This window comes from Neurospora tetraspora (genome assembly GCF_033439725.1).
Source record: "Neurospora tetraspora strain CBS 560.94 chromosome Unknown B0H65scaffold_2, whole genome shotgun sequence".
NCBI lineage: Eukaryota > Fungi > Ascomycota > Sordariomycetes > Sordariales > Sordariaceae > Neurospora > Neurospora tetraspora.
The window spans coordinates 4,784,322-4,803,466 of NW_026944384.1; the positions used below are offsets into that span (position 1 = coordinate 4,784,322).

Genomic DNA, 19,145 nt, shown 5'->3' on the forward strand with positions numbered 1-19,145 from the left:
GGGATATATCCAGGAACTTTTGGATGATCTTCTTGTGGACCGTCGAAGTCCAAACACTTGTTTTCGAATGCCACTCGTAAGTTCGGGAGACTGGGCGTGAAGAGTTCAGAGAGATCCAAACACCTTGAGGCTCGGAGTCCGGCAAGCGAAAGAGGAATTTACTAAACAAGCTCGGGCTCAGTAGCCGTCACCGACCTGGTCAATATGAGACCCAACAATATGGTCTGGTGATCTGCAGAAATGTCTAATACCATTGCAGATGAGGTGGTGTGAACATGCCAGCCGGCTGTTTGACTCTGGCATCATGACATCTACCACAAGTTGAATGGTTACCGCTGTACTTGATGGAGGTAGGTAGGGAGAGGTAATACCTTCAAGTGCATCTAGATACCAGCTATGAGCTTCCGATGGCCGCGAGAACGTTGAGAAGGCTCACATGTGCCAAGTAGGTAGCTGTAGCTAGTTGCCTTCTGGTGTCGGCCACAAGACGGAACAACTATTTCCTCCAATAAAGTTGGCCTTATAAATGTCGACGGCAAGGATGAAGCACACCCCCACCGCCACATTTTGGAGTCCCTCCAACCCGGCGAGAAAAGAGGCTGACTCGGTGAGAATGGGATGGTATTTGGAAGATGCAGTGCGGTCCTAGCCGGGGAGTATGGAGGGCAGTTTAGCCTGAAAGCATGGAAGGTTGAGAGAAGCAATTCAACGACAAAAGGTGGAAGAAAAGAAAGAATGTCAAACATGATGTTTTGCGGGGAAAAGCAGCCCCAAAAGTTGGCGTGGGGGAAGGAGCGGGTCGGCCGGGGGTGCTGGGGGGTTGCACCCCACCTTCTGCTCACCAAATTCGCACACCCTCCCCCTCCCCTCACGACCCCGCCAATGAAAGCTTCCCCGCGTTCTAGGTACGTACCTCCACCATGAAAGCTCATTTTTCATCTCTTCATGAAGCCCGCAAGCCGCCAAAGCCATGACGATATTTAAGCTTGACATCTTCAGTAGAGATATGAGGTGAAGAAGCAAACAACCACTTCTTGGCCCCGTGATGAAGTTGTGGCGACAGTCCCATGGACAATGATACGGGACTGAAAGGTCGCGAGGCCATCAAGGTACACAAACTGTTTTGATCGGCAGAATCCTATGTATTGACCACGTATTGACCTATTCCTTCTATTCGCTCCAATGATATCAATTTCTCCGAGAGACAATGGACATCTGGTCCCCGGAGAGTCAAGCTTAAAATGTTGTGAAAAGACACTCGACAAACGGCCCGAAGTGTAATAGCTTGAAAGTCGTGTCACGATAATTATTCCGGCCACGAGATAATCCAGTCGCTCCATCTTACCGACTCACCCCAGCTAAGCTCTTCCCGTTGAGCTCCCTCTATATACAAACGAGCATCCAACAGCCCCCTTCTCCTCGGAGTGACAAACACTGCCATTCCACCACCTGAGCCAGTTCTCCAATTATCACAAGTCAAATCGCCCAACATGGCCTCTCCCCTCAATGTGTTGATGGTAAGTTCACCATATACGGAACCCGACTGACACAATGGTTTCTGACTTGGCTAGGTTGGTACTGGTGAGTACACCACCGGCTTCGTCGGCGGCGGTGCCTCCGGCTCGGACAAGAAGGTTGGTGTTGTTGGACTGTCAATGTTCGATCTCCGTCGGAGAGGCAAGGTCGGCAAGCTCGGGATGGTTGGTGTCAATGGCACAAAATTCCCAGCAATTCGTGAGTTCCCCTGAGGCATGAAGCATGGAACCAACACTCGTACTGACCGTTACCAAACCATCAGGGGAACATCTCAACAAAAACATCACCCAAGTCTACAACAACCTCGACACCTCGTTCGACTCCTTCCCCGCCGACAATGCCAAAGACCCAGAATCTTACAAGGCCGCCATCGACGCCCTCCAGCCCGGCGACGCCATCACCATCTTTACCCCGGACACCACTCACTACCCCATCGCTCTGTACGCCATCGAGCGCAAGATCCACGTCATGATCACCAAGCCAGCCGTCAAAGAGCTCGCGCACCACATCGCCCTCCTCGAGGCGGCCGAGAAGCACCGCGTGTACGTCTACATCGAGCACCACAAGCGCTTCGACCCTGCATACGCGGACGCCAAGCACCGGGCCAAGAACCTGGGCGACTTCAACTACTTCTACAGCTACATGTCGCAACCGAAAAGCCAGCTGCAGACGTTCGCCGCCTGGGCCGGCATCGACTCGGACATCTCGTACTACCTCAACAGCCACCACGTCGACATCTGCGACTCGATGGTGTCCCAGCTGGGTTACGTGCCCGTCAAGGTGTCGGCCTCGGCCTCCACCGGCGTCGCCGTCAGCCTGGGTTGCCACGAGAAGACCGAGGATACCATCAGCCTGCTGGTCCACTGGCAAAAGGAAGACGATCCGACCAAGCACGCCACGGGCGTGTACACGGCCTCGTGGACGGCGCCCCAGAAGGCCGGCGTTCATTCGAATCAGTATTTCCACTACCTGGCGCAGGGCGGCGAGATTCGTATCGACCAGGCCAAGCGCGGGTACGACGTCGCCGAGGACGCGGCCGGCCAGCTGATGTGGTATAACCCGTTTTATATGAAGTATGCGCCCGACGAGGATGGGAACTTTGCCGGGCAGTCTGGGTACGGATACGTATCGATGGAGAAGTTTGTGGATGGGTGCCGGGCTGTGAATGCGGGTACATTGACGCCGAGGGATTTGGATGCCAAGGGCCTGCCGACGCTGAGGAATACGATTGCTACTACGGCTATTCTGGAGGCGGGGAGGAGGAGTATAGATGAGAATAGGGAGGTGAGGATCGAGAGGAAGGATGGCGAGTGGAGGCTTGTTTGATGATACCTAGTTATTGCCTCCTTTTTCTTCTTCTTTCTCTTCAATTTCACAAAATGAATGCTGTTCAATGACATGGACATCACAGTCGTTAAGCCTAATCCCACTTCTGTTTGCAGAGATGGACGGTGGGTGTGAACACTGGGGGTATAAACTTGCATTTTCGTTGATCCAGACAAACCATTTCCCGTGATAGCACCACGCATTCACGCATCCATCCATTCCACAACTAGAGCTTAGCAACCTCCTCCGCTACACTCCGTAGGCAGTTAGCCACCCCCTATCCATCACAAAGAGGAGTGGGAGTTTACTCGCCCAACTCCTTAAGAATAGCCTCCTTCAAGCTCTCCGGCTTCGTAGTGCTCGCCCACCGTCCCTTAACCTGTCCATCCTTTCCAATCAGAAACTTCTCAAAGTTCCACTTAATCCTCTTCAAGCCCATAAGCCCCGGCTTCTCATTCTTCATCCACTCATAAAGCGGGGTAGCATTATCGCCATTGACCTCGACCTTCTTCATGATCGGGAAAGAGACGCCATAGTTGAGCTGGCAGAACGACTGGATCTCCTCCTCGGTTCCCGGCTCCTGTCCGCCGAACTGGTTGCAAGGGAAACCGAGGATCTCAAAGTCGTTGGGGTACTTCTCCTTGATCTCCTTGTAGACTGTTTCGAGGCCGGCGTATTGAGGGGTGAAACCGCATTTGGAGGCGACGTTGACGATGAGGACTACTTTCCCTTGGTAGGTGGAGAGGGGGAGTTCGGAACCCGTCTCTTGGGGTGGATTAGTATGGGTAGGTGATGATGGTGAGTGAATAGGAGGGATGGGGGAGGGCTTACTGTCGAGGGGCTTGAAGTCGTAGAAGGTAGTGGCGGAAGACATGTTGAGTGTGGTTGTTGCGAAGTGTCTAGGAGTGACTGGCTGAAGATGGAATGCTGGTTTGGCAACTGGCAGCCGAAGTTGTTGATGAGATGAGATTGATGGTAGTTGTGATGGTTTCACAAGACGAATGAGTGCAACTGCTGAGCGATGATGGCAGCGGGGTATCATATGGTAGTAAGGACAAAGATCAAAGGACTCGAGAATGACACGAGTGAGGGGCGAAAGGTGGTCTTGATATTTGAATGGGGATTCGCGGCGAGAACTCCGTCCGACGACAGGGCCCTTGCTAGAACAAGGATGAGGTGAGACAGGTACCCCGGCGCGGGTTCTGGGAGTTCGCGGTCCCGAGCGTGGTTTAAACGGGGCAATTCCCGCGTGGGGCCATTGGCTACAGCGGTTTGGTGGTTCCATCCCATCGCGGCAGCGAGCACATGTCGAACCTCAACTCAAATTCGATCCCATTAAGTTTCGATCCCGTCTTCATGTTTCATCCAGTTTTCGTAATGCATGGCTCAGACAAGCTTTAACTGTCGGTACCTTACTTGAAAGGTATCCTCTGACATCTGTCTCTGTTTTGGTCGATTCATTGCGATACTCAGCGCCCTTGCTTGGTGTTCTGATATGCTGCGATAATTACTAGTGTAAGCAACAGCCCAGGCACCGAGGCACCGAGGCAGGGACCGTTTGCTGTTTAGGGAACCCCGACCGAGCGCCCAAGTCGGCGTTGACATGCGTCGCCTATTTCCCGATCGCTGACGACTGGCCCCGCTACGGAGAAACGCCCTGAAGATCGGGAACTCCTCATATAAAAGAACTCGAAAGGAACTCAAAAGCTATCCACACGGTTCCTGTCACGCCATTTGGGTTCGAGAAACCTACAATTGAACAACTGCTTCGAGATCTTTTTCGATTGTCCGGCGAACCCGGGCCGTGTGGTACCGGTACACCAACAGGAATCCCCAGTGATGGCGGGGAACACAGATCCTTGGCTTTGACATCATCATTGCATTAGCGGGTGAGGAGTCTAACTTCGATTTGTGTCTCTGTGTTTGGGAACTCCAAACATTACAATTCAAATTATCAACTCTTTGTCTTTCGCAATTCAAGTGAATTGCAACATCCAATTGATGGTTTGTGAAGCTTCAACAAAGAAGGGAACAGAGGGTAGCAAAGACAACCTCAAGACAAGGGTCAAGTGCGGGGCAGTTGCATCTTTGAATGTCTCCGACGGGAGTTTTCATCTTCCCATTCCCGTCCAAAAAAGGCAACCACCCGACATCAATGAAATCGTGTGGGGTAGCTCATGGGAGAGACGTGGGTAGGCCGTCGATAGCCACCCCGTTGACGTCGTTCAAAACTGGGACATGATCCCCTCAATTTCAGAGGCATCAACACATCAACAAAGTGGTGTTGAAGCTTCTAAAGTTGATGAACACTCTGCTCCGTAACCAGATCGTCAACATGGCTGCCCAGCAACAAAAAAGAAACATCGTCATTGTCGGTACGTTCAGGTTCCCCGCATGATCGATAGCCCTCAACTAACAAACATTATTAGGTGGCGGCATCATCGGTTGCACAACCGCCTACTTCCTCACCCGTCATCCCAAGTTCGACCCGGCCCAACACACCATCACTCTCCTCGAGGCCAGCTCCATCGCCGCGGGCGCATCTGGCAAAGCGGGCGGTCTCCTCGCCCTCTGGGCCTATCCCGAATGTCTCGTTCCCCTCTCCTACCGCCTCCACCGGGAACTCGCCGATGAGCACAATGGTGCCGAGCGCTGGGGTTACCGGCAGGTCGGCTGCGGAACCATCGGTGCCGTCGTCAAGAATGCCGATCTTAAGGCTCGCGGCCAGGGGACATCAACTTCGACATCCGACTTGAAGGAACCAAACGACACCACGGCCGCAGCCCCCAACGCCAACCTCCCCATCCAGGCCACCGACAACAAAGACAAAGACTCCAAAGACTGGGAAAAGCTTCCCAAGCAAGACACAGCCGCGACCTCCCTCCTCTCCGAATCCGTCCTCCCCTCCGATCTCGACTGGGTCGACGCCTCTCTCGTACGCTCATGGGACGTCATGGGCCGGCGCGGCACGACAGAAACCGCGCAAGCGCACCCCTTCCACTTCACCAACGCCATGGCAGACCTAGCGGCCTCTAAGGGCGTGGACATCCGGTTGGGAGCCAAAGTGACCAACATCACATCCTCGAATGACAGCGGCAGAGTCGACACAGTCGAGTACCAAGACCGCAACAACAGCACCTCCGGCAACGAAAACGAAATAAAAACCATCACGGACGTGACAGACGTGATCCTGACGGCCGGTCCCTGGACGGGCAAGATCCTGCCTCGGTCCAAGATCGAGGGGCTGCGCGCCCACAGCGTGGTGTACGAGGCCGAAGTGAGTCCGTACGCGGTGTTCACGGATATTGAGCTGCCGAGCGATTGGACGCCGGAGCATAGGCGGGTAAAGGGGCAGAAGAGGAAGCATAGGGGCCATGTGGATCCGGAGATTTATGCGAGGCCGTTTGGGGAGGTTTATGCTTGTGGTATGTCATACGATTCTTCCTTTCTTTATTTTTTTGCTCACCACTTCCTTTTCATCCCATACTCCAGGATACATACGACTTGGGATGAGTATGACTGACAAATCACAACAACACAAACAGGCGAACCAGACAAAACCATTCCTCTCCCCGAAACAGCAGACCAAGTCCAATGCGACGAAGACCAGTGCAACGACCTGATTTCCTATATATCCACCGTCAGCCCCATTCTCGCGTCTGCCCCCGTCAAGGCTAAGCAGGCTTGCTACCTCCCTCAGCATGTCCGGTTCGGAGAGGAGAGAGGTCCGCTTATAGGCCAAACTTCTACGCCTGGCTTGTGGATTGCGGCCGGACATACGTGCTGGGGAATCCAGAACGGGCCAGCCACCGGCTTGTTGATGTCTGAACTGATTTTCGATGGGCAGGCCAAGAGTGCGGACATTGACAAGCTGGATCCCAAGAAGTTCAAGGTTTAAAGGGAGTACACTTGGGGCAGAGTGTCACATATAGCAAGGTAACGAGCGGAGCGGTGATGCGAACATGAGACATCAAGTAATGGACGCGACTTACAACAGTACTATAAAGTAAGACAATGTTTCCCTGTTTTCAAATCTGCAAAGCGTATTCTATTTCATGTTCAGAGCGGTAATCATACATGCTTATAATCCACCATCCTCCTTCCGTCATCGCCTTTGCTGCCCTTACAGTTCAATGCTGGTTTGTTTGTTAGCTTGGTACTCCTGGTATATTAGACGATATCCGTCCCAAATTGTCCTAAACCTTATAAGGAGAAACTGAATAGCTAAGTACGGATCGAAAAGGCATTAATAAAATTCGATATAGCATATTGAACTTCGGAAATAGCATGTTCAAGGTGAGAAAACGCTTTGATCATGGAACGAAACGAATCAATTAAATATAAAAAGGCCTAGGGAAGTTGACCCAAGGTCTCGAGCTAACAAACAAACCAGTATTGGACTGTATTGATATTCCATCGCCCTTAATCTGTGGATTCATAGTCATAATCACACGTTATTTACCACCATCCCTTCCTCCTCGCCCTTCCCACACTACTAGTAACCTGGGGGACTCACTCAGCCCTGCCACTGGAACCGGCTCTCCCTCAGCATGGTCATCAACCCAATGGGCAGCAGCGCCTTATCAACGACCGTCAATCCACCAAACATGTCCACCACCTCCCGATGGAACAGCTGCACCACCCACTTGTCGTAGCTGCTCATGTCTTCCCAATCATCCTCGTCCTCCAGCGCCGCCTTGACATCGCCCTTGAGCTCCACGTCCTTCGTCTTCGGCTCCTTCAATAGGTTCGTGTAAAGCGCTGCAAGCCGCGCCGACGTCAGCTCCCTGTACCGCGTGTACTCATCATAACTCATGAAAGGCTCGCCCTTGAGGTCCTTGAATGAGTCTCCTCCTCTGTCCGAACCACCTCCCCTCTTATTCCCAGCGCGCTCCATCTCGCGGATTTCAAACCTCTCCTTCGCTCTCCGGTACGCATGCTCTTCCTCCTCTTCGTAGTCGGCCAGCAGCTCCTCGGGCGTCTTTTCCAGGTCATCGCGAATAAGGAAGAGCGAGACGAAAGGATTGCGCAGACCGAGACCGCCCATTGAAGTAGGGAAATATAGGTATCCGTCCGGGATGGACGAGATGCCGAAGCGCGAGGTGATCATGTCCTTGACGTAGGCTCCCACGCCGGCGGCGTGGTCAGGGAAGAGCTTCTGCTGGATCCGCGCGAACATGGTCAGCATGCTGTCGACGTGGGCGCGGCCGCTGCAGGCGGCGGGGCGGCCGAAGAAGTTTGTGAAAAAGCGGTCGCCGTAGATGTTCCAGGCTTGGACCCAATCAAACACGGACTCACAGGCAGCCAGCTGGCGGCGGAGCTCGTCGATATGCTCGTCGACCTTCGACTCATCAATCTCGAAGTGACCCGTTGAGGCGTTGAGTTTGAGGAAACCCCAGGTAATAGGGCCGGACGGAAGGTTGTGGCTGGTTTTGGCTGTCTCCTCCTTCTTGGCTGACTCCAAGCCCACCTTCTTGTTCTTGGGAAGAATAGTCGCTGATCCCGTCTTCTCCTCATTGAGGCTCAGCCCCATGACCTCGCTGAACTCCGTCACTACCTTCCATGCCTTGTAGCACTTCTCTGTGGTACCCCAAAGCCACATGTCGTCGTGAAGCCGGTAGAGAGGCGTACCATCGGCCTTCTGGTTGACAGCAAAGTCCAGGCAGAAGAGCAGGGACTCGCCCACGACGTCGGAGATTGTGCTGCTTATCGGGGTACCACGCTTTCGGATGCCAAAGGCAGCGTCAGAGGGATCGTCCTTGAACCGCAGGGGGGCCTCTAGCACACGCTTGAAGAAGTCAAGCCACTCTTCGTTGAAGCCAAAGAACTCCATTACGGCGAAGATGCTCGAGTGCGGCAGTCCAGGACCAAACCACCTGAAATCGCTCCGAATAATGCTCAATTCGTTACCCATGTGCGTCTGGACGAGAATGTCGGTCTCAATCCGGTGCATGAGACCCTGTACCACTTTCATATGCGAGTCTCTTGTGTCCTCTTCTCTGTCCGCGTCCGACGAATTATCATACCCGCCACGAACCTCCCACATCGATTTGGGAAGATGATCCAGCAGAATTCGATCCTCGAAATAAGATTCGCGGTTACCGGCAACGTTACCAATCTTGAAGAGGGGGTACTTCTCGTCCAGGAAGAACTGTTGGCGTCTCGCATCCTGCTTTGACATGGGTTCCGTGTCAGGCTTCCATACGCCGTTGGCCCCAATGAATGTCTCGAATTGTCGTCGAATCAAGGTTGCCCAGCGGCGGAAAATGTACTCGAGGAGCAGCGAATGCAGCAGGTCCTCGTCTAGGAAGAACCTATACTTCCCATTCAGAGCCCGACGCTGCTCGACCACCACAGGCGCCTCCCAGGTCCAAGACGCACGCGCGTCCATACGCATGTTGAGCACATCCGCGATTTCCTGCAGTACGACCGAGTTGTTCAAAAAGTCGCGAAGGGTGCTGCGCTTCTCACCCGTTATGTTGTTGCTCCGCAGGATGCCCTCGATACATCCCTTAACCACAGACTCGTTAAAGGGGTGTGACCAATTCGAATCCTTGTTGTCCTGAATTTCCTCAAAACTCTTTCTCAGCTCTGCCAGAGCACGCTTGCAGTCCTTTGACGACCCGGCAAAGACGTCCTCCAGATACTGCTTGATGGCGTTCTTATCCGTCTCCTTGGGGGCAAAAACAAACTCTTCCCACGTCTTCCTCTGCTCGTGCATCTCTTTCCTCCCAACGGGAACAAAGTCGTCCTTGATAGTCTCATCACCCCCTTCAGCCCCCGTCTTCTTCTTATCCTGCCCAGACGCAGTGGTCCACTCCTCAACCATCTGACCGTACATGCTGGCAAATCTGTACTTGTTGCTCGTCATGTTCAACTCCTTCTTCACCGTCTCCTCATACTCGCGCAGAAGATCCTCTGACACCGACGGGTCAAAGGCCGCTTGGTCGACGAAGCGCTTAAGGTTGACGGCCGACAGCATCGGGTTGTCGGCAACCTTGATGGATGGCAGCTTATCGCGACCATCGAGAAGGGTCTTTGCGCGCTTGCGGACGTCGGCCTCCTTGTCGGCAGCGGAGAGGAGAGCGCCTTTGGCGGACTCGTATGCATCCTTTTGCTTTTGGAGCTGGTCCAGCTTGATGGAGGTGATGGAGGAGAGGGTCTGGGAGAGAACTTCTGAAGAGGCGGCCATGTTTGCGCGTGTTGGTCGAAAGAATGATCTATGTTGATTGAGGTAGAAGATTGACTGTGAGGAGTGGTAAGCTTTTGCCGGTGGGGACAACTTTCCGCGTTGTTTATCCACTTACTGGTGACGATTGAGCTCGATGCTGTCGATCAGCGGGTAAGAGAAGAAGAAGAGAGGCTGAGTGTGTCTGGATCAGAAAAGATGGGAGACGAAGCGGAGGGTGGCCGCCCTTATGTACTCTACTGAAGAGGTACCGCATGTTTCCCGTCTGTCACTGCCACAAACGAGTGGAGAGTTTTTTTTTTCCATGTTGAAGGAGCGTTTCCCTGACGTGAGGCAACTTGGAAAGCTACAGCCATCCTGCAAACAGCGTCGATAGAAGACACGTGCGGTGAAAGAGTAATACCACCTCAGTCAACGGCGAGCGAGGAGGTTTACCTGCTGCTTTGGGATCGGCGAGTTGGCGTACGAGTCTTTGCTCTGCAGTACACACAGTGCAGGTGGTGAGTCAACCGGCCAGGCCTACCCGTTGGGTGCCCTGGGTGCGTAACCCTTGCCTCCAGTTTCGTTGTTCAACGTGTTTGAAGTCTTAAGCTTATGAAGAGAAGCAATCATGACTGAGTTGATGAAAGAGCAGCCAGAAGACCGCGATGGGGTTGACCGACATACTGAAGTGTTTGGTCGTCATTTGCTCTTGCTGACACTTGCGTTGTGACGAAAAGTGAGAAACTGCAAGAGACGGCCACAGTGCAGATTGCCCCTGCCGGCCGTACGAAATGGGTTGGCCGATTGCCAAGCCAGCCTTTAATTCCTCGCCGAGCAGACACTTCCACTTATGACGATATACAGTCCAATACTGGTTTGTTTGTTAGCTTTGTACCCCTAGTATATTAGACGATATCCATCCCGAATTGTCCCAAACCTCATAAGGACAAATTGAATGGCTAAGTACGGATCGAAAAGGCATTAATAAGATTCGATATGGCATATTGAACTTCGGAAATAGCATATTCAAGGTGTGATTACGCTTTGGTTGAAGAACGAAAGGCATCAACAAGATCCAATACGGTGTATTTTATTTTGGAAAAAGCATATCCACAGCATGAAAAGGCCTAGGGAAGTTGACCAGAGGTCTCGAGCTAACAAACAAACCAGTATTGGACTGTACAACATCTAGGCCTTAGGAAAGATTCCACTTGTAATATGTTTTTTATAGATCAGGAAGGAAGTACTCAGTCGTCATGGTGTGTGTGTGTTAAGTTTCTTCTTGGCCTTGTCAGTCTAGCTCTCTAGCTGGAGGCAAGTGAATGTGTCCATGGCGCCTCTTCTTTGGACCTTGGGCATAAGAGCCTCCCTCCTCCAGCACGCAAAGTGGAAGCTACCTGTAGGTATGTACCTGTACGAAACAAACGTGGAAACCCGCATTGGCTTGTCCTTCCTCACCGAACATGCACTTTTGACAATAGCATTTCGATGACTCTGCGCCGAAAACATCCAACAAGCCCGATGTGCAGTACGGAAAAGTGCGGTTTCGGTGTGAAACCGTCAAGCAATATCGGAGGGTTGCAAACCGCCCTGTCGATATTGCCTATCAAGCTGAGCATCTTCCGTCCAGCCAGTGCCCGTTTTTTGGACCCTCTTTCCACTGGCCCTACCAGGAATTTTAGCGGCTACCTGCTACGATGTCAGTGGTTTGGCCAAGACCTATAGGGCTGAAGACGGGAAACATGTGAATGGCATCACCTAGCCGATCATCTTGGCGCTAACTTACCAGTCGTGAGGAAATAACTACTGCGAATTCACATTCAGGAAACGAAAGCAAATGTCAAAAGGTATGGATAAAACTGTCATAGTTATCATTCGAGTCATAATTACCACGTTCCCATCTTTTCCAATGCTACCCAACCAAACCGACCACCTCTATCTAGCCCCAACGTTTCGCCTCTAGTAATCCATCGGAGCGTCCACAAGCGTCACTGGCGCATGGCCGCCAGTCAAGTTCTCCTTTTCACTTCCGCTTGGCTGTTGAGAAGCGGCTGTCGTCGAGGCAATCACAGGGATGCGACGGCCGGCCGAGATGCGTGCACCACTCCGGCCCAGGCTGTTGCGCTTCTCTACTAGGCTGCTACGCTTATCCGCCAAGGGGTCAGCCGTCTCGGACTTGGGCGTCCCGGGCTCAGCAGGGGCAGCGCCATTCAGGTTTCCATCGGCTGGGTGGCTCAAGGTTGAACCAGCCTCATCCGGAACCTCGAGACTGGACCTCTTGGGCAATACAGGGCCCAAGCTTCCCCTCTTACCATGCTGCTGGCTAGAAGTAGGGCTCATTATACCGCTGGGAGAGATAGGGAACCGGGTCTCAGGTCCGCCAACGCTCCTGTCGCGACGGTGAGCGCGCGATCCCGGTGCCGGCGAGGTAGCTCTGCTTCTGCTACCGTTGGCCTTCTCCAAAATCAATCGGTTTCGCTCCTCCATGTGCGCCCTGCGGTTGCTCTCGTCGGTGGAAATTGCGCGTGGACGGGGGTTGTTGTTTCCAGAAATGGACGCAGACGCCCCAAGAGTGGACATGCGCTTCAATTCACTGAAGATCGCATCCTTATGCGCGAACAGATCGCGAATCAAGCGGTAGGCATGCTTCTCCTCCATGGTAAGTGATGTTTCGGTACGTGGCCGGAGAATGCATGGCGCCAAGGCAGTTGCCAGCTTGGCCACATACTCCTCATCGGCAGAAGTGAGCTCGATCAAGCGGGTAAAGTGGTTCATGCAAGCATCGAGGGTAGCAATGTTGGTGAGGCGTAGCTGCGACAGAGTCTGCTGGAGAACAGGGATACGGGCGTCTTCGCTGCTGTCTTGTGTTGTGTTATAAATGGTTCGGATGATTTCGTAGACATGAGAGGATACCAAGGAATCTAATACGTCAGTGTCAGTAAGGCGATACCAATATTCCAGCGGATTATGGTGCAAAACATACCAGGGAGTTCGAGTAGGTAGAGCTTCAACAGACTGGCGACAGTGGGAACATCAAATTCGGAGAAGACTTCCAGCGAAGGAGGCTTTCCATTGTTGACTTTGGCGCGCAGTTTGTGAGTGTCCTTGAGGGAGACTTCATGAAGCCATACCCCACGACGAGCCTCATCGCCCTCGAGATCCGGGTAATGATGATCCAGATACGTGAGCAAGGTAGTGACAATGATCGGCACCCGCTTCTTATCCGCCCGAGCACGGGCCTCGAGATCAACACCAAATGTTTGCTCATCGACTTTGTTGTAGTAGTTCTCGTAGGTCACAACCTTGGGGACAAAGCTGCCAGTCCGATAGTTCTCCAGCAGGTAACGGAGGTCGCCCAGCGGCTGGACGGTCTCCTGATAAAGCATCATGTTGTCTACAGTAGATTGCAGACTGGGAATGACGTTGCTGATGGTACCAGAAAAGTCCAACACCACGGTCTTGATAGCCTTGAGCCTGTCAAGCTCGCAACGCTCGAGGAACTTGAGGTGCAGAAAGATAGCCTCCTCGAGCTCACAGCGCATCTCATCCAACTTCTGGACCGCAGCCTTGTACTTCTCATCCGCCTCTCTGGCCTCGCGGCGCATGCGCTCAGACGGAGTCTCGTTGGGGCGCCCATTGTTGACGCCGGGGATGTTCCAGTTGGCAAGGTACTCGCTCACGGCACCGACAACTGGCGAGTCGCTTCCTTCGGATCCGTTGGATAGGGGCATCGAGAATGTTCGGCTAACGGGGGCCTTCTTTTCCGGAACACCGGCCAGCTTGAACGCCTGAGGGCGCCATTGGTAGAACATCCTGGAACTGTTGGCGAAAGTGTTTCCGACATTACCGATCAGACGCAGAAAACCGTGGGTGACAAGATCCTGGCCGATTCTCTCAGCGTGACTGATACTCGTGGTGCCCATATGCCGCTGCAAGTATTCGACAATATCCGCACCAGCCGATGTGTTCTGGTACGTTCCTAGGATTGGGACCTTGGTTTCGCCTATCTTGATGTTGTTGAGCATGTGGGCGAGCATCTTCTTGATCTGGTCAGGCGAATAGGTCTCATCGCCAATCTCGTACGGGTCGTCATCTTCCTCCTCCTCGGGCTCAACCTTGATTTCGGGAATTGGCTGCTTGGGCTTCGGGCTCGCTGCCGATTCGGGGTCTTGGAAGGCCAACTTGTTTTCTTCCTCGAGATCCTCTACCAGGCGGCACTTGTTGAAATAGTTGCTGCGCAGCTTCTTGACAACTTCGGCTTGTTTGTCGTGGGCCTTGATCTTTGCCTGGAGCTCTTCCTGCGAGTTTTGTAGCCGAGATTCGTGGGCGTCGCACCAGCGAGTAAAGGGGTTCACAACTAGGTCTCGAATGTTTTGCGCAATCTTTTTGTGGTTCTTGGAGGCGTCCTCCATCTCGGTCCGCACACCTTCATAAGCCTGGCGGGGAATAAGTTAGTCAAAGCTATCTCGGCCAAGACGAAGCCTGGTCTTTGCCGGCATGTGATTGATTCGTACCTTGCGCACGCTTGCGCCATCGTCGCGGTTGAAGCCATTTGGGATCTTGTCAACAGCAGGGGCAATTTCGGATAGACGCTGACCATATACGTCTTCGGCTTCGGCGCGCATGCGAGCGACGGTCAGGAGTTGGCGGTTTTCGACCACGCCTTGCTGGAGCTTGCCAAACAGGACCCCGAGGCCTGAGCACATGTGCGTCAGCACGGCCGACAACGACGGATAGTCAGCGGATTTACTGGGGACAGCCAAACTACTTACCTGCGGCGTAGTCGTTGGACCAGAAGGAGTCCGCGAAGCCCGGCATTGTGGTGAGGAGGGCTATCGCTCGATAGGGTGTGTCGGTGGTATGTAGGTGAGACGATGATGTTGGGATGAATTAACAGCGGGATGTGGTAAAACTTGTGGCAGCAGGGGCAGCGAGAGTTTTGGTCGGCACGCTACACTGGAGTGAGGCTGGGTGAGGCAAGCAGGATCCCGGCTGATAATCCTCGCCTAGTTCTGATTGAGGAGAGGCCGGTGAATACGGTATACGATCCGTCAGGGTAGTCCAAGTCGGTCCGGGGCGGTTCTCGACAGTTGAACTAGGCGGCGGGAAGGTGGGTAGGCTTGGCGGGTCTGGGATTAAAGGGGGGGCGCAGCGCCGCCGAGTGGCCGGGGATGGAGACGACGCAGGCACCGTGACAGCAGCGGGGGTCTCTCAACGGAGCTCGAATGCCGGTCTCCTTGTCGTGGGATCCAACTAGTAGCCGGATATGGGTCGGAATCACTATCTGGATAGTAGACTGGGTAGGTAGTGATGAGAATGAAGTTGGCGGTAGTCGCCGACGGAACTAGGAACAAAGAATCGGATACAAGAGCAAAATGGCCTGCTAAAGTGTCAAAGTGAAAAGAAGTTGAAGAGACACTGGGGGAAGGAGAAGCAAAGTGGAAGAACACAACGAAGGAGTGTGAAATGGCAGTGAGCAGAAGGGACGAACTGGCATTCGTGAAACAGGGGCAACACACAAACTTCTTCTGGATGCACTCAGAATACGTACAAGTAGGTGGAAGGCAGGACGGAATGGTTGCGCTTGCAGGTGTTGGTGCGGGCAGGCCGAAGTGCAAGTGGAGGTGCAGGACGGTGTCCACTGGAAGGTGTCACGGTGGGTGTCGTCGGGCAGCCAAGTCTCATCCAGTTCCAAGTTTCATTGGAGGGGCAGCGTCAGAAGGAAGACAGCCAGGTCCACACGTGAGGTATGTACATGTACGCCCTAAAATAGGTAACCTCAACGTCCTCGTGTAGGGGTCGAGGGGTCTTGATATGGATCCTAGATTTCCCGTGCTTGTTTTCTGGAAAGTTGAAGATGGTCTGCGGATAGTGCTGGACTGGCTGAGACTTCGGCTGTGAACCCCACTGTTAATGTTCCTCCTCGAATGTGCCAAGACTCTTCTCGTTGGATGTCCAGAGTAAGCATCACCATCGGGCAGCTTCGGCGTCAGCAGGGTTAAGATCACTGATGAGAGACAGAATATGAACGGTTGAGGATTGTGCTTCGGGTTTGTCTTTTATTTGGAGGGGAGATGGAGGGACTGAAGGCTGTGGTCAGTCATGGATTCTGTACTTTAAAGTGTCCACATATGACGCCAAGATACCCTACATCTGAACGAGCTCGACGTCGTTGCGCAAGTCTTCATTACTCTTTCTACCTAAACACCAAGGATTCTTGATTCTTGCCTTGACTTGGATTCTAGATATAGTCACTTGGGACGCAGTGGTATACACGCTTATTTTGCATCTAACTGAAGACGCGTATGCAATTCCAGGTCGCGTTATCGATGACATGACAATGGCTCGTATCAACTAAGATGAAGTAACCCCGCTAAGCTTTAGGCGATTTCTAATCCTTCAACGACAACACATCACCTGACGAGTACTCTACTCACTCATCTCTTTTCCCTTTTCCCTCATTCATTGCTTTCAACCATACCGTTGATGAAACAGTCGTCCTTGACAAGATGAAAGAAGAAAAGCCCCGCGATGTCGGGGATGATATTGAGCGCTTATCCGCCCCCAACACGCGCCAACGGCGAGGAGTTGGCCGCAAGTTCTGGGGCGCCGTGATTATATCTCTTTTGTTGCTTCACCTTCTCGTCCAACCCGCTAGCTATGGCATGTCGGGTTGCCTGTCGGGTTCCTCGAGTGAGAAGAGCATTGAAAAACGCGTGAAGCGTATCCTTAAACACACTCCCTTGATCGGTATGACCAAAACCTGTTATCCCAGATACACCAAATACTAACAAAGGGTCTAGATGGACACAATGACCTGCCAATCCTGCTGCGAGCCGACTTCAACAACCACATCAATGACAAGAACTTCACCACCGGCTGGGAAGACGGCACGCTTCCCGGTCATGTCGACCTTGCACGCCTGAGAGCCGGCATGAACGGAGGGGCCTTCTGGAGCTTGTTCTGGCCCTGTCCTGCCAATGGCTCCGATTTCTCTGACCAAAACTATCTGCCCGGTTGGTTCAACCCTTCTTTCAGCCTTACTGCATAGCATACAAAGAGAAAAGAATCTGACATTATCCCTTCCCCAACATACAGCCGTCCAGGCTACCCTCCAACAGATCGACCTAGTCGACCGCCTCAAAGCCGCCTACCCCGAGGACCTCGGGCCGGCAGTCTCCAGCAAAGCCGCCTACAAGGCCTGGAAGCACCACAACCAGCTGATCTCGCCCATGGGCATCGAAGGCCTGCACCAGATCGGCAACTCGGCCGCCACGCTGCGGCGCTACCACGCCCTGGGCGTCCGCTACGCGACCTTGACCCACAACTGCGGCAACAAGTACGCCGACGCGGCCCTCCAGGGAAACCCGTTCCAGAAAGCCCCCTCCTTCTGGGGCGGCGTCAGCCCCGCCGGCCAGCTGCTCGTCAACGAGATGAACCGGATCGGCATGATCGTGGACCTGGCCCACACCAGCGTCGACACCATGAAGGACGTCCTCGGCGGTTCGCCGGATAAAAAATGGAACGGCAGCAGGGCCCCCGTCATCTTCAGCCACTCGAGCGCCTACGCGCTGTGCCCGCACCCGCGCAACGTACCGGATGACGTCCTGCATCTGGTCAAGGAGCGGAACTCGCTGGTTATGGTCAACTTCTCGCCAGACTTTATCTCGTGCGTGGCGGCGCCGGATCGGGAGGATGGCCTGCCGGATTTTTACCCGGCGAACTCGACTTTGGAGCATGTGGCTGAGCATATCATTCACATTGGCGAGCTGATTGGGTATGATCATGTCGGTCTGGGCAGCGATTTCGATGGAATTCCGGTAGTCCCGAAGGGGCTGGAGGATGTCTCGCGCTATCCCGATTTGGTGGCCGAGCTGCTTAGACGCGGTGTCAGTGATGCGGATGCCAGCAAGGTTGTGGGCGGTAACATCCTCCGCGTTTGGAGGGATGTTGAGCTTGTGGCGGCTGAGATGCAGGCTGCTGGTGAGCCGGCTCTTGAAGATGATCTGCGTAAGTTGAAAGAGTAGACATCTGAATGGGCGGCATGTGGCAGAGGTCAAGGTGTTTGGGTAGACCTTTAGTTGCAATATAGCTGTGATATTAGCCTCAAGGTTCTGGAGGGGCTTGTATATAGATACAAGACCTGGCTGGCATCTGATGTATACTGGAGAATTGGGTATCATAGATGACTATCATCATCCGAACACGGTAGTCGAAAAAAAAAAAAAAAGTTGCCCTTGTTGTCTTGATCCGATAAATTGTCCTACAACGCCGCGCCAATTCCTCTCGCATCTCAGCGTGGTTTCGCTCTGGCTTGACGTATCGTACACCGAGTCTGCCTGTTTGCCTGCCCTAAAAGCTCGTCGACACCCGGCTAAGCCAGGTCAGGCGCAACTCCTTCCTCTCTGTCCCTGCATTTGATCCCACGGCCCGACCATCGAAGCAAGTGTCGAGTAAAAAAAACCTGCTCCAGGTGTATCCAGACGTCATGGTATTCTCCAACACTCCTGTCACCGTCACCGTCACCGACCGGGACTCGCTTAACCGTGGCGCTCAATCTTGTTGAGCTTCCTGGCGTTGGCGATCTGGTTCCTCGTCTGCTGACCGCGCACGGGCAGACCCATGGCATGACGACGACCGCGGTAGGTACCCATGTCACGGAGACGCTTGATGTTGTCCAGCACCAGCCTACGGGCGTCGTTCTCGATCGTCATGGTCGACAGTTCGGCCGTCAGGGCAGTGACGATCTTGGGCGGGAGGGTGCCCATCTTGGCGCGCGGGTGGATCGAGTATTTGGCCAGAATGCGGGCAGAGGCCTGCTGGCCTAGGCCGTAGAAGCTCTCGAGAGCTTTCTGTGGTTTGGGAGGTGAGGGTTAACCGGGGTGGTTCTTCGAGATCGCGGGAGTGCAAGGACGAGGAGGAGGAGGGCGCACCTGGACGAGCTTGTGCTCATTGAAGTTGACTCCCAGGATGAACACCTAGTGATGGAATGTTAGAACTCTTGGACAGTATTCGGAGAAATCGTAGCGGCCGTAGGTACCATCTTGTTAGCCGACGATAAGTCACCTTGTCGCAATGGGCATAACTCGGTTCAGGAATCGCGGAGGAGTCT

General features: G+C 53.5%; 7 protein-coding genes across 7 annotated transcripts; 3 read left to right on the forward strand and 4 right to left on the reverse strand.

Moving 5' to 3' along the window:
- The first annotated feature begins 1,167 nt into the window (after nt 1–1,167).
- B0H65DRAFT_126388 (uncharacterized protein) lies at nt 1,168–3,014 on the forward strand. Its single transcript, XM_062820748.1, has 3 exons — nt 1,168–1,517; nt 1,572–1,734; nt 1,799–3,014. Exons 1-3 carry the CDS (start codon nt 1,491–1,493, stop codon nt 2,860–2,862), a joined length of 1,254 nt encoding a protein of 417 aa, XP_062684882.1. The 5' UTR covers nt 1,168–1,490; the 3' UTR covers nt 2,863–3,014.
- A 152-nt stretch (nt 3,015–3,166) lies between these two features.
- Nucleotides 3,167–3,904, reverse strand: B0H65DRAFT_419246 (thioredoxin-like protein; the record flags this gene model as incomplete). The annotated part of the gene is made up of 2 exons (XM_062824197.1): nt 3,167–3,627; nt 3,694–3,904. 2 exons carry the CDS (start codon nt 3,902–3,904, stop codon nt 3,167–3,169), a joined length of 672 nt encoding a protein of 223 aa, XP_062684883.1.
- A 1,260-nt stretch (nt 3,905–5,164) lies between these two features.
- On the forward strand, nt 5,165–6,760 carry B0H65DRAFT_420625 (FAD dependent oxidoreductase; the record flags this gene model as incomplete). The annotated part of the gene is made up of 3 exons (XM_062824292.1): nt 5,165–5,237; nt 5,292–6,287; nt 6,408–6,760. The coding sequence occupies 3 exons, from the start codon at nt 5,165–5,167 to the stop codon at nt 6,758–6,760; spliced, it is 1,422 nt and encodes a 473-aa protein (XP_062684884.1).
- Nucleotides 6,761–7,378: 618 nt separating this feature from the next.
- B0H65DRAFT_422087 (uncharacterized protein) lies at nt 7,379–7,909 on the reverse strand (the record flags this gene model as incomplete). Its single annotated transcript, XM_062824381.1, has 1 exon — nt 7,379–7,909. The coding sequence occupies one exon, from the start codon at nt 7,907–7,909 to the stop codon at nt 7,379–7,381; it is 531 nt and encodes a 176-aa protein (XP_062684885.1).
- A 4,083-nt stretch (nt 7,910–11,992) lies between these two features.
- On the reverse strand, nt 11,993–14,851 carry B0H65DRAFT_440459 (uncharacterized protein; the record flags this gene model as incomplete). The annotated part of the gene is made up of 4 exons (XM_062825476.1): nt 11,993–12,954; nt 13,017–14,469; nt 14,548–14,729; nt 14,806–14,851. 4 exons carry the CDS (start codon nt 14,849–14,851, stop codon nt 11,993–11,995), a joined length of 2,643 nt encoding a protein of 880 aa, XP_062684886.1.
- Nucleotides 14,852–16,216: 1,365 nt separating this feature from the next.
- B0H65DRAFT_126702 (membrane dipeptidase-domain-containing protein) lies at nt 16,217–18,234 on the forward strand. The gene is made up of 3 exons (XM_062820749.1): nt 16,217–16,783; nt 16,837–17,049; nt 17,132–18,234. The coding sequence occupies exons 1-3, from the start codon at nt 16,543–16,545 to the stop codon at nt 18,058–18,060; spliced, it is 1,383 nt and encodes a 460-aa protein (XP_062684887.1). The 5' UTR covers nt 16,217–16,542; the 3' UTR covers nt 18,061–18,234.
- Nucleotides 18,235–18,573: 339 nt separating this feature from the next.
- On the reverse strand, nt 18,574–19,076 carry B0H65DRAFT_440461 (putative ribosomal protein S13; the record flags this gene model as incomplete). The annotated part of the gene is made up of 3 exons (XM_062825477.1): nt 18,574–18,885; nt 18,967–19,011; nt 19,074–19,076. 3 exons carry the CDS (start codon nt 19,074–19,076, stop codon nt 18,574–18,576), a joined length of 360 nt encoding a protein of 119 aa, XP_062684888.1.
- Between the last annotated feature and the right edge of the window lie 69 nt (nt 19,077–19,145).